The sequence below is a fragment of the Eretmochelys imbricata genome, chromosome 8 (assembly GCF_965152235.1).
Source record: "Eretmochelys imbricata isolate rEreImb1 chromosome 8, rEreImb1.hap1, whole genome shotgun sequence".
Classification (NCBI taxonomy): Eukaryota; Metazoa; Chordata; order Testudines; family Cheloniidae; genus Eretmochelys; species Eretmochelys imbricata.
Window position 1 is genome coordinate 98,881,659 of NC_135579.1, and position 14,584 is coordinate 98,896,242.

Consider the following 14,584-nt stretch of genomic DNA (forward strand, 5'->3'; position numbering starts at 1 on the left):
TAATTCCTGCCCCAAAGAGCTACCATATAAGGAGACAAGCAACATACAGAGCGTGAATAAGAAGACAATCAAATATATATATGTTTTAGATACATGTTTACATTCGCTTACTTTTATAAGAACGGCCATACTGGGTCAGACAAAAGGTCCATCTAGCCCAATATCCTGTCTTCCAACAGTGGCCAATGCCAGGTGCCCCAAAGGGAATGAACACAACAGGTAATCATCAGGTGATCCATCCCCTGTCGCCCATTCCCAGATTCTGGCAAACAGAGGCTAGGGACACCATCCCTGTCCATCCTGGCTAATCACCATTGATGGACCTATCCTCCATGAATTTATCTAGTTCTTTTTTGAACCCTGTTATAGTTTTGGCCTTCACAACATCCTCTGGCAAGGAGTTCCACAGGTTGACTGTGCGTTGTGTGAAAAAATACTTCCTTTTGTTTGTTTTAAACCTGCTGCCTATTAATTTCATTTAAGTTCTTGTGTTATGAAAAAGAGTAAATAACACTTCCTTATTTACTTTCTCCACACTGGTCATGATTTTATAGACCTCTATCATACTCCCCCCCGCCCCTTAGTTTTCTTTTTTCCAAGCTGAAAAGTCCCAGTCTTATTAATCTGTCCTCATATGGCAGATGCGCCATACTCCTAATCATTTTTGTTGCCCTTTTCTGAACCTTTTCCAATTCTGGTATATGTTTTTTGGGATGGGGTGACCACATCTGCATGCAGTATTCAAGATGTGGGCATACCATGGATTTATATAGAGGCAATATGATATCTTCTGTCTTATTACCTATCCCTTTCTTAATGATGCCCAACATTCTGTTCGCTTTTTTGACTGTCGCTGCACATTGAGTGGATGTTTTCAGAGAACTAACCATAATGACTCCAAAATCATTCTTGAGTGGTTAAAAACTAATTTAGACCCCATAATTTTATATGTATAGTGGGATTAAGTTTTCCAATGTGCATTACTTTGCATTTATCAACACTGAATTTCATCTGCCATTTTGTTGCCCAGTCACTCAGTTTTGAGAGATACTTTTGTAGCTCTTCATAGTCTGCCTGGGACTTAACTATCTTGAGTAGTTTTGTATCATCTGCAAATTTTGCCACCTCACTGTTTACTCATTTTTCCAGATCATTTATGAATATGTGGAATAGGACTTGGACCCAGTACCGACCCCTGGGGGACACCACTGTTTACCTCTCTCCATTCTGAAAACTGACCATTTATTCCTACCCTTTGTTTCCTATCTTTCAACCAGTTACCAGTCCATGAGAGGACCTTCCCTCTTATCCCATGACTGCTTACTTTGCTTAATAGCCTTTGGTGAAGGACCTTGTCAAAGGCTTTCTGAAAATCTAAATACACTATATCCACTGGATTTCCCCCTGTCCACATGCTTCTTGACCCCCTCAAAGAATTCTAGTAGATTGGTGAGCCATGATTTCCCTTGACAAAAACCATGTTGACTATTCCCCAACAAATTATGTTTATCTATGTGTCTGACAGTTTTGTTCTTTACTATAGTTTCAACCAGTTTGCCTGGTACTGAAGGCCTGTAATTGGCGGGGTCACCTCTGGTGCCCTTTTTAAAAATTGGAGTCATATTAGCTATCCTCCTGCCATTTGGTACAGAATAATTTAAATGATAGGCTACGGACTACAGTTAGTAGTTCTGCAATTTCACATCTGAGTTCTTCAGAACTTTTGGGTGAATACTATCTGGTCCTGGTGACTTATTACGGGTTAGTTTATCAATTTGTTCCAAAACCTCCTCTAATGACACCTCAATCTGGGACAGTTCCTCAGATTTGTCACCTAAACAGAATGGCTGAGGTTTGGGAATCTTCCCTCACCGTGAAGACCGATACGAAGAATTCATTGAGTTTCTCCGCAATGGTCTTATCGTCCTTGAGTGTTCCTTTAGCATCTCGATCGTCCAGTGGCTCCACTGGGTGTTTAGCAGGCTTCCTGCTTCTGATGTACAAAAAAAATTTTGCTATTACTTTTTATTATTTATATTCACATAAATAAAGACTTTCCCACTCTGCCCTCAGCCGAGCCATTAAATATTGGCTGATTTCTTGTAGCTGTTGCAGCAAAAATGAATCCTGGTGCTTGGAGCTGTTTCTCTGTGGATAGCATTTTTCCTTTCCTCCTTTAATCTCTTCTTTAAAATCAACTTTTTTGCCTTGCCTTTTTCCCTGCTGATCCTCCTATGACTATGGCTGTTCCCACTTTCGTGCCTCGTATACGCTAAATAACCTGTATGCCTTAAATATATAGAAGAAATATCCCAATCAGAGCATTTTAGTTACAAGTATTTTTAGTAAATCTAACAGGTAGGGGGTTTGTTTTCATTGTGAATTGCTGTCAGGGGGAGGAAGAGATTCCTTAGTTTCAAATGGTCAGTTATTTTGCCGAGAGGAGTACAGTTTGATAATAAAAAGTATTTACAAAAATAAATGTATTTAATGCCTTTAATTTGTACTCTTTAAGAAAGCAGTTGAGCACTTGACAGTTATTCCCTCAATCAAAAATGTTGATGCTTTTTTGCCAAACAATTAAATTCCTATCTCCATCATGCAGTAAACTGTAGGTTTAATTATGTGTTATAAAGGAAGGGTTTATTTTAATTAATTGTCTGGTGGGCTGTTATTAAGAAATGCACAAAAATGGTTTTGTCATTGAGACAAAAAGCACAGCTAAAGTTCTGGAGCCCTGTGATTCCTCTCGGAGTTCTAGCATGAAAAATGGAAAAACTCCCATGCCTAAGTAGTTGAAGCTAAATGGTCCTTTTTCTTTCCTCAGGCTATCAGGCTATCTCTAGAGCAGTCTTTGCCTCCAGAGCCAAAAAAAGAGAGCACTGAGTCAGTCAGCAAACTGCGTATCCGAACACCCAGCGGAGAGTTCTTTGAGCGGCGTTTCCTGGCCAGCAGTAAGCTGCAGGTTGTCTTTGATTTTGTAGCTTCCAAGGGATACCCTTGGGAAGAGTTCAAGCTGCTGGGCACCTTTCCAAGGAGAGATGTAAGTAAACGTACCTTCTGTGAATAAATTCTCCTTATTCCTAGTTGTATGTATCAAGATGGCATGTATGTTACAGCATGAAAGATGAAGGTTGGCTTGGTATGTTGTAATATGGTCAAGCTCCATGACACAAAGCAAGTCAGGAGCTAACATGAGAGCCCTAGGACAGAGGTTCTCAAACTGTTGTCCGTGGACCACCAGTGGTCCATGAGCTTCATTCAGGTGGTCCGTGGATAGTTCTCTCAAAGGTGCGCGCCTGGGCGGCCGCACACAAGAGAATGAAGGCTACCCGCTTACTTAGTGGAGACGCGCAGGCCTGGTGCCTGGACCGTGGAGAAGACGCATGTGTAAGGTGAGCTGGTGACCTTGGGGGGAATGGTGGTAGGTGGGAGGGGGCAGTGGGGAAAGAAGAGGGCGTGGGGGGAATTTTGGATGTGCAGGGCTGCAGCAGCCAGAGAAAGAGGTGACTTTCCCCAGCTCCAGAGCTGCGTCTGCCAGGAAGAGACGGTCCTCCTTCCCAGCCTCGGCTCTGTAGCTGCTGTGGTGGGGGAGAGACCCCCTCCTTCCAGCCCCAGCCTGGGGGCTGCTGTGGCAGGGGAGAGAAATTATTATTAAGGGTTTTTTTATATAGCGCTTTTATCCAACTATTACAATAGTTAACTAATGGTACAAACATTTGGAAAGATTATTAAGTGATCTGCCAAGACCCACAGCAATTTTCAAGTGGTCTGCGGACAAAAAAAATTTGAGAACCACTGCCCTAGGGCATGTTGTTATATAAAAAGCTACATCAGAAAATCCAGACTTTCAGTGGCAGAGGGGGAAAAAATTCTAAAGCAAAAAATGTAAAGGGTCAAATTCAGTGAGGACTGGACACACACATCCAAAACCAGAGTTTGACCCAAAAACTTTATTCCCCGTTTTAAAAGAAAGTAGAACCCCTCTTGCTTAGCATAATACTCCCAAAGTTCATTTGGTGAGCATCATTTCATTTTCTCTCCTGGACATGAAGTTCTGTTGTTCAGATTGGTGTTCTGCTCTTCCTGTTGATGTCCATTTTGCTTGATGTAATTTGTGACATGAGTAGAAAGGGCTCTGTCAAACCATAAATGAGTTATCGGGTACTTTAGCACACTTATCCCTGATAAACTATTCATCTATCCCTTATGTAATCCATAAAATCAAGTAAATAACCACTTTTAATTCTTACCTAAAACTTCTTTTGAAGTGTATACAAAAAATAATGACGTCCTATCGGGTGTGAATGACCATCATTATAGGCTGTACTAACTCCCTGATCCTCAAGTTTGCTAATTTATCTGTGGTTAAACCTGCCATGGATTCTGGTCACTAGAGCTTTTCTTATACTAGATTTCTTTGAAGATACTTTTTGGTGTTGTTATTGTCTGCTGAATTATAACTTAGATTTTGTTTATAGCATAATTGTTACTACTAAAATAAAAGGCAATGGGCCCAATCTGTGTGTCCAGCTGAGTTGTGATCAGTGCAAAACCTGACGTCGGGAAAGGGTGCAGACAGCAGTACAAGTTAAGTCAGTCACTGAGCGGTGGGGCTTGGCAGCATACCAGCCACACACCCCATATGCTGTGGTGGTGGGGAGTTTAGCTCTGTAACCTGGAGATTGCGCATGCCGGAGAAATCCTCAGATGGCTGGTTAAGCTGGCTTTATGTCCTTTTTGCACCATAAGAGCCCACTATGTGGGACGCTTTGCTCGGTCCACCCTTGTCTCCTCCTCCACAGGAAGTTCACTCAGGATAGGACTCAACTCAGAATGTTTGCAGTGCCATTTTGTAACAGCCATCTGTTGCTTCAGGATTAGTATCTAGTTTGTAAAAGTCATCTTAAATTACAACCCGCCCAAAAAGCTCTAGAAATATTTGTACTTAACAAACATATCCTCTTGAGAGCAGGCTTGATTTATGATGATTGTGACATAACTGTGAATGGGATTGTAGATATCTGATGGCTTGTCTTGAGCCATGTCTCAAAGGCAGAAAAACTGATTTCTAATCACAGAATCTGTCCAAAGAGGCAGTTAAGAGATGTTGAAAAAGACATAGATGCACTTTTATTTTGAAGGTACTTATAACTGTTGGAGAGGAGAAACAGATTTGAAGTGGGAGGCGGAGAAATGCCTTCCAATCCCATAAATCTCAGCATCAACCCTACGCATGTTAGGAAGCCAGCAAACCACAACCAGTGCACAAACTATCAATGTAATATCAATTCCATAATGGGATGCACCCAAGAATACCATTCAAACACCCTGAAATCAATGGGGAGAAAGAATGTTAAGGGGCAAACCAGTTAGAGGACTTGGCAGTGTTCAGATCCTTCCCCTCCACTTCTTCTCAAGAAGCCAGGCAGTGAGCTAAATCCTGCTCCCCTTTCCCATCAGGCCCCACTACAGTATGAGCTCCAAGGAAGCAAGGATTTAATTACGTGACACACAGACTAGCCTCCCACCACACCCCACAAAAACCCACCACAATGGCATCTTCAATATGAGACTCCCTAGCGCTTCAGAACAGCAGCCTCATTAAATGGAGAAAAGTACTCTTTCCAGTATGGACAATGTTAAGCAGTTTACCTAGCCCCAGGTAATGGCTTTTAAATACAAAGTAGGGATCCTGTTAGCTTAGCAGTGCTCTCATTAGAAGAGTATAGACATCAGTGACCGTATTGTACCTTTCAAAATAAGGATAAAATTGATAGATCTCTTTGGATTTTTCAGGATGAAAAGTGCTACATAAAGTAAGAGAGGAGGAGGATAGATAAAGGACCTGGGAGTCAGGAAACTTGGCTTCTATTCCCATTCTGCTACTGATTCAGTTGTGTGACCTTTGGCAAGTCACTTAACTTCTCTCTGCCTCAGTTTTCTTTCTATTAAATGGAAATACTGATATATACCCACCTTCATAAAGCACTTTAAGATCTTCAGATGGAAAGCATTACATAAACCTTAAGCCCAAGATTTGCAAAATAGGGTGCCTTCATTTAGGCTCCTAAATCATATTTAGGCAACTAAATAAATAGCCTAATTTTCAAAGTTGCTGAGCACCTGTGGCAACCTTTGGAATCAGTGAGTCAGCTTTAGGCTTTAGATACTATGGTGAGAGTTGCTATATAAGTATCAAGATGAAGAAAAGTTGGAAAAATTTAGCCAAAGAATTTATTATTATTTCACATTGGTAGTGGATTAATGAGTGATCATCTGAAAACTAAGTACGTTGATGAGTTAGGTTCTTGGGTAAAACCCACGTAAGTAAAAACATGTTAAGTAAAAAGAGTAAAGCGAATGAAGCAATGAATATAAGGCCTTATCTACGCTGCCATTTTACAGCTCTGCAACTTTCTCACTCAAGGGGTGTGAAAAAACACCCCCCCTGAGCACTGCGAGTTTCACCGCTTTAAAGTGACGGTGTAGACAGTGGGGGTGGGTTTTTTATAGTGCTGCTGGTGCCACGACTACACAGCCATGTTAAAGCACTTTAACGTTGCTAGTGAAGACATGCCCTAAGTAAATTCAAGAGGTGGCTAGATTTGTGTGCCAAAAGAATGGTAGAGGAGATTAAATGGCAGTAGGAAGGTTGGTTTAAAATAAACTTAAAGGAAGCAGACATGTTAGGTTGGATGGCCTTTTGCTGTTTTTATTAGTAAATAAACTGATTTATATCAGTCTCATGTGTAACGATGTATGGTAAAAATATTTCAGATTATGACTTTAGAAGAGCGACCTAATTCCAATATTGAAGGCATTTGGGTATTGTAAATAATAAACTCCAGGGTATCCTATACACAGTAGGAGGGCATGCAATGCTGAGTTACAGGATGCACTCCTAAAATCGTGCGTGTATATTGGATCAGCCTCTAACTCCTTGCTATGTAATACATTTCTTGTCAAGTTGTAGTTTGCATATAGGGCTGTGATTCTGAAGGACCTGTTTTGTGGGGGGGGATGGGGCTGGGAGTGAGAGGCAGCAGGAGGGGGTAAAATTCTCCACCTTTTAATGTGAAAGTGTTGTACATCTGAACACTAGTAAAACACAACAACATTATTTATGAAGTTGGATAGGTATGAACTGTACAGGGCACAGATCATTCACCGTGGTGTGAAATTTTGCCTAGGACCAGATATTAGACAATTAATTGTATTAAAGTATTACATTGTACCTTTAGTCAGTCTGAATTAATGACCTCCAAAATAAAGCACTTGCTATTTAAGTAATTGCTGTCATGATAGAAAGTAGAGAAACAATTGGGGACAAGCAACCATCACTAATTCGACTGCTTTCCCTATCCTTTGACACACAAGGTGGCTATCCGGTTTGCCTACCCCTCTGGCTTGCTCTGATCTGGCCATTAATGCCATAGAAAATGGGAGCAGGTTTTCATGGTACTTTGAAACTATACCCTTAGTGTCCCCACTTGGAAAAAGGAATTAATGACACTGACCTGCTTTGTAAAGCGCTTTGAGATGTACTGATGAAAAGCGTGGTGCTGGCAGCGGCATTATTTATACTGGTGGAAGGATGAACGAGGTTTTCACTTGGGACATTTTTTTTATGTAAATTTTCAAAAAAAGCCCTTTTAATCCTTATCCCTTACAACCCTGTACCATGAATTTCAAATTGGATCTGCTTTGAAATATACGGGGTGTGAGTTGTATCATGAGCTGAAGTTTAAGTAGCTCTGTATGCTTTGGGTATCCATCCCAACAGGGTACCTCAAGCTATGGGTATATAGTGTTCTCAGTAGTGACCCCTATAACTATTACGTTGGCAATACCTCTAAGCCTGAGCCTAGCCATGTTTAAAATGCAAATTCTGGAGTCACTGGCATTTAGCCTACTGGCTATACGGTTTTCCCTGTCACAATACACTAGATAGCGAGTGCATGGTCATAGTATATTTGCTCCCTAAATTTGGGGAATGCTATTTTTCTCTTAATCTGAACCATGTAAAGTGCACCCATATGTGTGTCACAAGTGGATGCAATGACGACGATACACTATATGCTAAACCAAAATATCTTTTATTGCATTTGAGAAGGAAAATGTATTAATTGTTTCTCTATGATACAGTATCCATAATTCATAGACTTCAGAGACTTGGTTGCATGAAAATGTGTGATCAAACATGAGTGTAATTTCTGGCACTTGTGTATGTACAATTTGCTGCTTTGTTTAGAGAGTAGGTGTATGTGAATCTTCATTCAGTAAGTGAATTCATTTTCTGTTGTTAATGCTTCAGTTCATATTTGTGTGGTTAATTAGGTTACTTCTTGGAGCTTAGCTTTCAGACATGTTCCCCTCTCGTACTAAAAAGAAGCACTCTAATTTTAGTATAAATGAAAGCATTTCACTTTATTTTTCTATCATCTTAATACACTTTGGGAATCCTAATTCACCTTGGGAATTTGCTGCCCAAGAGGGGATGGAGTCATACAAACAGGAAACGTCCCATTTCTTGTATTCATTTTACTATTGTTCTCAAAATAACAAAGAATATTCACCAATGCAGCTGAAACAATACTCTAGCCACAGTCTGAAGTAGCATGTGTGGAATCCTATTAATCACTAATTAACTTTACTCCATCTAAGCATGTAATCCCATTTTTAGTGGAACCAAAGTGAAGAAGAGCAATCTCAAAATGTCTCCCATGTTACAGGTCTTCCAACTTACTTAAAACAGAACAAAAACAAGCCTTTTGCTCTTTACACTGTATTGTTCCTGTATTTAAATACTGTGCACAGTTAGTCCCTGTAACACTTTCTGGTACATGGACAGTGTGTCTACCCTTATCGCAGCTTTTTGGGGGATATCAAAATGATTTTATCAAAACACTTTATTTTGATACGGTCAAAGCGCTTCATTTCGACTTCATTATTTCAGCTTTTTATAAAGTATAATAAAAGTTGAAACAATAAAGATGAAATGCAGGACTTTGACCTTGTCAAAATAAAGCTCTTTGACAATTTTTCATTGAAAATGTTGACAAAATCAATACATTCCTGTGAGACGTTTTGATTTTGTCAGCGTTTTCTGAAAGAAAACTGTTCATTCAGAAAATTTTCAACCAGCTGTACAAAATACTCTTTTTAACGCCCTCAGTTCAGATGCCCCAACAGAATGTTGTTGAAATATTTCCACATCTCCAGTAAATAAAAATTCATTAGTTCTATATTCCTGTTGTTTACACAGATATGCTTGGCTAACTTAAAGTCGGAATCATAACCTACTGTAAATACAAACTTCTACATGAGTAAATACACAGATTAACCTTCTCTAGACACTACTTGTTGTTTAAAAACAGCAGTAACATTCCAACGCATTTAAGCACGTGCAGCGGCTTGTTACTGGGACTTCCTCATTGACTATGCTGTCCATCCGCTGACACGAAGTGAATACTAACCACCTTTTTCCTTCAGTACTGCAGCCATAGCAAATTGGATGCCAAGCCCAATGCTATATTTCACACCAGTGAATCTGGCTGCTTAGTGGATTCCTGACTAATACCTTTGAAGAAGCTTGTTTTTTCTGGCCACGTAAGTGGTTGGTGTAGAAATATCTGTATTGTAAATACAAGCTTAGCCTGATGATTACTATACGACGTGTACTGTGAATATAGTTCTGTGCAGCTTTTTCATGACATGCACGCGCAAAGGCTGTGTGTATATAAACAGACCTTTTTAAAGGAGGGGGATGCCCTTTTGATATTTGATGTGAAATGTGCTTGTTGGCTTTCGCGCGGTCTACATGTTACGTTTTTATGGTTCCTTCCAAAAATCCCTTTACCTACCACTGAAATGCACCCACCTCTTGCATGTTAACACAGCAGCTATTTAACAACACTGCAAAAAGCAGAGCTAGCCCTAGAAACATGAGTCTGCTCTTTCAGCAATACCCACTTAGCTTTTGGCCTTTCCATGAGCCTTCTTCCAGCTTGAAGGCCCTCCCAGGTACCCTCAGCGATAGTCCACCAAGTGTACCAGCTACAAAATCCATCCAGCGCCCAGTGGAGAAGTCTGCAGTCTTCAGAAGTCTTCCTGAGGCCTTTGTACATCTTACAGAGCAAGCCTTTCTTGACATGTTAGATCAGAAAGTGAAGGATGCCATATCCAATGGATACTACAGGGGACAGTTTAAGTAAACAGAATGCAATTAGCCAGATTGAAATTTGGCCAGGATATCAGAATTAACAGCCTGTCCTTACAAAAGTATTATGGCATCTTTAATGACTAACCAGAAAGTTCCTGACCTTGGTTTTTCATGGTATTTGAAAGACACCAACCTCCAGCAATACAGCACCCCATAGCACCAGGCAGGGGCATTGGTAAAGCTTTGTACATTCTGTGCTTACAAGTTTCCTTTGGAAATCAAAATTAAATCCTGCAGGTTTTTTCTGCCCTCAATTTCCACTTTAAGTGTACACCAGTGTAAACCATTTATTTTAGAGAGTCTTTTGCAGACAGTGTACTGGAGACTTAAGCTCTTTATTTACTGTATCTGGAAGCCTTAGTAAGCTAAGACTTCTACAGTATTTCACATTTATTTATTTGAGCCAGAGCTTAGGATCAGGTGGCAGTTAAGTCACTTAAGGTTACTCAAATGCATCTAAAATGTTGCTTAATAATTCAGAACCAGTTTGCTCTGTTTAGAGTGTTAAGATTGTTTAAATCCTTTTAATTAGCCAATTCCAACAGCAGTTTGAAAAAATGGGGAGGGGGAAAATCTGTTTCTCCTAAAAGCTAAAATAAATTTAATCTAACCCACACTGTACAGTGCATCCAGTCAAGACAGGTGCTGATCAGGATTTCAGTAGGTGTAGGGCCAGGCTGTTCTTGATCATTGCATAGGTGTATAAGGTAGGGGAAGGATCACCACCCTCCCTATGTACCTTATGTCCCCTCCAAGGGCCAGGCATGAGCACAATCCCTGGGCTCCCCCAAGAGCAATGTCCTGCAGTACCTGTTGTGGTGGAAGCCATCCCAAAGGAGGCAGGGCCATATCTATCCCTGCACCAGTCAGTATTTCTAGCCAGAAACATAGAGGCAAGCACATAACCTCCTCCTATGGGATGGTATAACCTGCACCTCTCCCCTGTGAGCTGGATGCTCCAGAAGAGTTTGTATGGCACTGGCAGTTCCAGAGCTACTGCTGCCTTCCAGGAATAGTCTAGCTATTAGCTCATTAGACAGTGTGCAATCCTCAAAAAGACCTAGGTCCAGGAACAGCTTTAGGATTTAGCTTCCTTTCTCCTCCCTTCACCTTGGTGGAACACTGGGAAAAAATGAGCAGGGTGCAGAAAAGAAATGCTCTCAGCCATACGTGGAAGGACTTGTACTATATTGTGCTCATATCCAGTAGCATACTGGTACTGAGCAGCACTGTAGAAGCTTCAGTGAGGACTGCCTGCCTGCTCAGCTGGTTACAGAGCTTCTGCAGCACCTTTGGCTGTTTTAATGGAGACAGGGGATTCAGAGTGTAAAAAGTTGACGTGTCAGCTCAAATCATATGTTACTTCACTGAGATGATGCTCATTTCACTGGATAATAGCTAGGATTGGAATTCTTCACTGCACTACTAAATTACAGTGTGCTTGCTACTGTCACTGGAGATCATGCTCTGGTATCAAGGGGCTAAGCCATTAAAATGAAACAATCAAGACATAAAGAAACCTAACAAATAGGTTTGGGCCCAGTATTTGATCTATCTAAAGTTATCTGATGAGACACATTTTCTGGATTTCAAATATATTTTTAAATTCACGTTACTCCACTGCTGAATTTTATAAGCTATGTTTGTAAATAAACCTTGGACTAATTCTGTAGTCCTAGTTAACTAACAAATTGTTCACAGACCTGTGCTAATATAATTGATGGTCCTGGAGCATGAACAAGTCATTAAAATAAACCTCAAAAGTTGTCTTCATTTTAAGCTCTAGGACATAAATCAATGTTTTTCAAGGACAAAATCAGCTAGAGAAATAAATGTTTTTCTCAAGTTTTAAGAGGCTCCTACAACTCTTTCATTTTATTGCATGGTTAACGGCACATTTCCTCTTTGTCATGATTTCTGCAAGTGGAGAAAAAATTTAATTTGACCCAAGTAATCTCTTCAGTAGGTTTTAATCATTCATATTTCTTGTTATGTAAAATAGGAACTGTTGTTTGTTTTTTTTAAAAATAACACACAGTTTAAATGTTAAAAACTTTGTATTCTCCCGCATGAAACTTCAGATTGTGTAGAACAAGAGTTCTCAACCTTTTTCTTTCTGAGCCCCTCCTTCCCCCCTCCCCCCCCCAAACGTGTGATAAAAACTCCATGCCCCGCTTGGTTTTCTGCATATAAAAACCCTGGGCCAGCGTTCAGGTACAGCAAGCAGGGCAAAAAGAACAGGAGGACTTGTGGCACCTTAGAGACGAACAAATTTATTTGAGCATAAGCTTTCGTGAGCTACAGCTCACTTCATCGGATGCATGCAGTGGAATTCAGTACCTCACAAAAGCTTATGCTCAAATAAATTTGTTCGTCTCTAAGGTGCCGCAAGTTCTCCTGTTCTTTTTGCGAATACAGACTAACACGGCTGCAACTCTGAAACCTGTCATCAAGCAGGGCAATTGTCCATGGCCCCATGCCATAGGGCGCCTGACGAAGCTAAGTTGCTCAGCTTCTGCTTCAGCCCCGTGTGGCAGGGCTCAGGGCAAACAAGCAAGAATACTTCTACTGTCTACAGGGTAAAATATTCTGCCCAAATGCACCATTCCCTGCCCTCTTATCCCGCAGCACGCTAGTTTATAAGATATTTGCTTCAGGAGAGACCCAAGTACGTTATCTGATTGCAGGGGGAAGTATACTGTAGTGAAACTGGGGAACTCTGCTTTAGATTATAGCATGATCCAGGCTAAACTGGCCCTTTCTAAACTTATGTCGATATTCAAACTGGGGATGTAATTTCCAGCTCAGGTAGACGTACATGCACTAGCTATAATTGAGCTAACATGCTAACAGATGCCTAGCTGTGGCAGCAAGATGGGCTAGCCGCTCGAGTGCATACCTAAGGACCTGGGCAGGACTGTGCTCAGGGTGGCTAGCCAATCCCACCACCTGTGCCACGGTGGCTGCGCTGCTATTTTTAGCAAGCTAGCTTGATCAGAGCTGCATGCAAACGTCTACCCAAGCTGGAAATTACACCTCTAGCTCGAATGTAGACATACCTTAAGACACTTTGTATTTTTCAACTTGTGGTTCATGCTTAACATTCATTCTATCCATTTTTGCACACAGGAAAAAAATGTTGTATCAAAATACCCATAAAGAGCCTTGGTAACATTAAGACATTAAAAATGCATTGTCTGGTTACTAGAACATGAAATGATCTCCTGCTGTTTTGGTAACTGGATAAGTAAATACATCAAACTAAATTGCAAACGCAATCCTGTGTACGTTATTTATTCTGTCAGTCATGTTTTTATATAGTGCTCATCACTATCCTGTCTGAGACCTTCATCCTTTGAACTTTTATTAAAAACCCTTTTGGATTTTTGTCCTATACAATCATAATTAAATGCATATAAATCCCATTTCTGACCAGTACTTTCTCACCAATCTACATCTAATGGTCTATGTGGAAACACTATATTTTGCTTAGAGTGTCGTCTTGTGGCGCTCTTGTAGTGCTTGCGAGTCTTGATTGGATGGTCATCGGGTTTGTTTAGCTCCTGGTGGAAACTTCTGTGACACCAGGGAGTTCTCTCTCTCTCTCTCTCTCTCTCTCTCTTTCCCCTCCCCGCTCCTGAAAGGAAATGTTGTTGCTGAGAATTCAAATTTGGTCAAAATAAAAGTATTGGAGCAGTGCAGAGATGGGATTCAGCATCGAGAGAGGGATGGTATAGCACGCACTGAGCTTCAACGTCCCCTGGTGGCTGATGTGGAGCAACATTCCTGTCTTTCTAATGACCGCCTGCCTTTCTAATTGCTGGGGGGGTGGGGAGGGATGCTGGCTGCTGCCAATGAGGAGGAGAGGTAATGAGATTATGTGAAGAAAAGGTTGGCATACATTGAAATGTTGGGGAACAACCTGTTTTTCATTCCCTTGGCTCCTCCTTCAGAAGGATGGGTGAAATCCTTAAAACCCTGTATAGACCAGCTCTCATTTTAGTCATGGTCTTAAGGGGGTCCAACAAGATAAGGGAAGTTTTATGACCTGCTGTCCTTCCCACACAAAAAAGGCAGTAATTAAAATTCACTGGGGGTCTAATGTAACCTGTAAAAGCAAGGAAATATTATTTATTACATTATTATCCAAAATTACCCTTCCCCTAAAGATCTTATAATCTAAGAAAACCAATAGATACAACATGCAAGCAAATTAGTCAAGATGGTGATTGGTCACATCTTGAAAGCTCCTTTGTATGTTTGTTTTGTTTATTATAGGTGTGGCTGGTAGCACCACCTAATGCAAAGGTTGTCCAACCTGTTTTCAAATGCTTATAACTTTACTAATCTTTCAATTGC

The 14,584-nt window shown here is 40.7% G+C and overlaps 1 protein-coding gene across 1 annotated transcript in view; it reads left to right on the forward strand.

Moving 5' to 3' along the window:
- FAF1 (Fas associated factor 1) overlaps nucleotides 1–14,584 on the forward strand; it is a 305,001-nt gene that overhangs the window by 278,728 nt on the left and 11,689 nt on the right. The window contains exon 18 of the mRNA XM_077823839.1: nucleotides 2,828–3,043. Within this exon, the coding sequence (XP_077679965.1) occupies nucleotides 2,828–3,043 (216 nt within the window). The remainder of the gene's footprint in view (nucleotides 1–2,827; nucleotides 3,044–14,584) is intronic.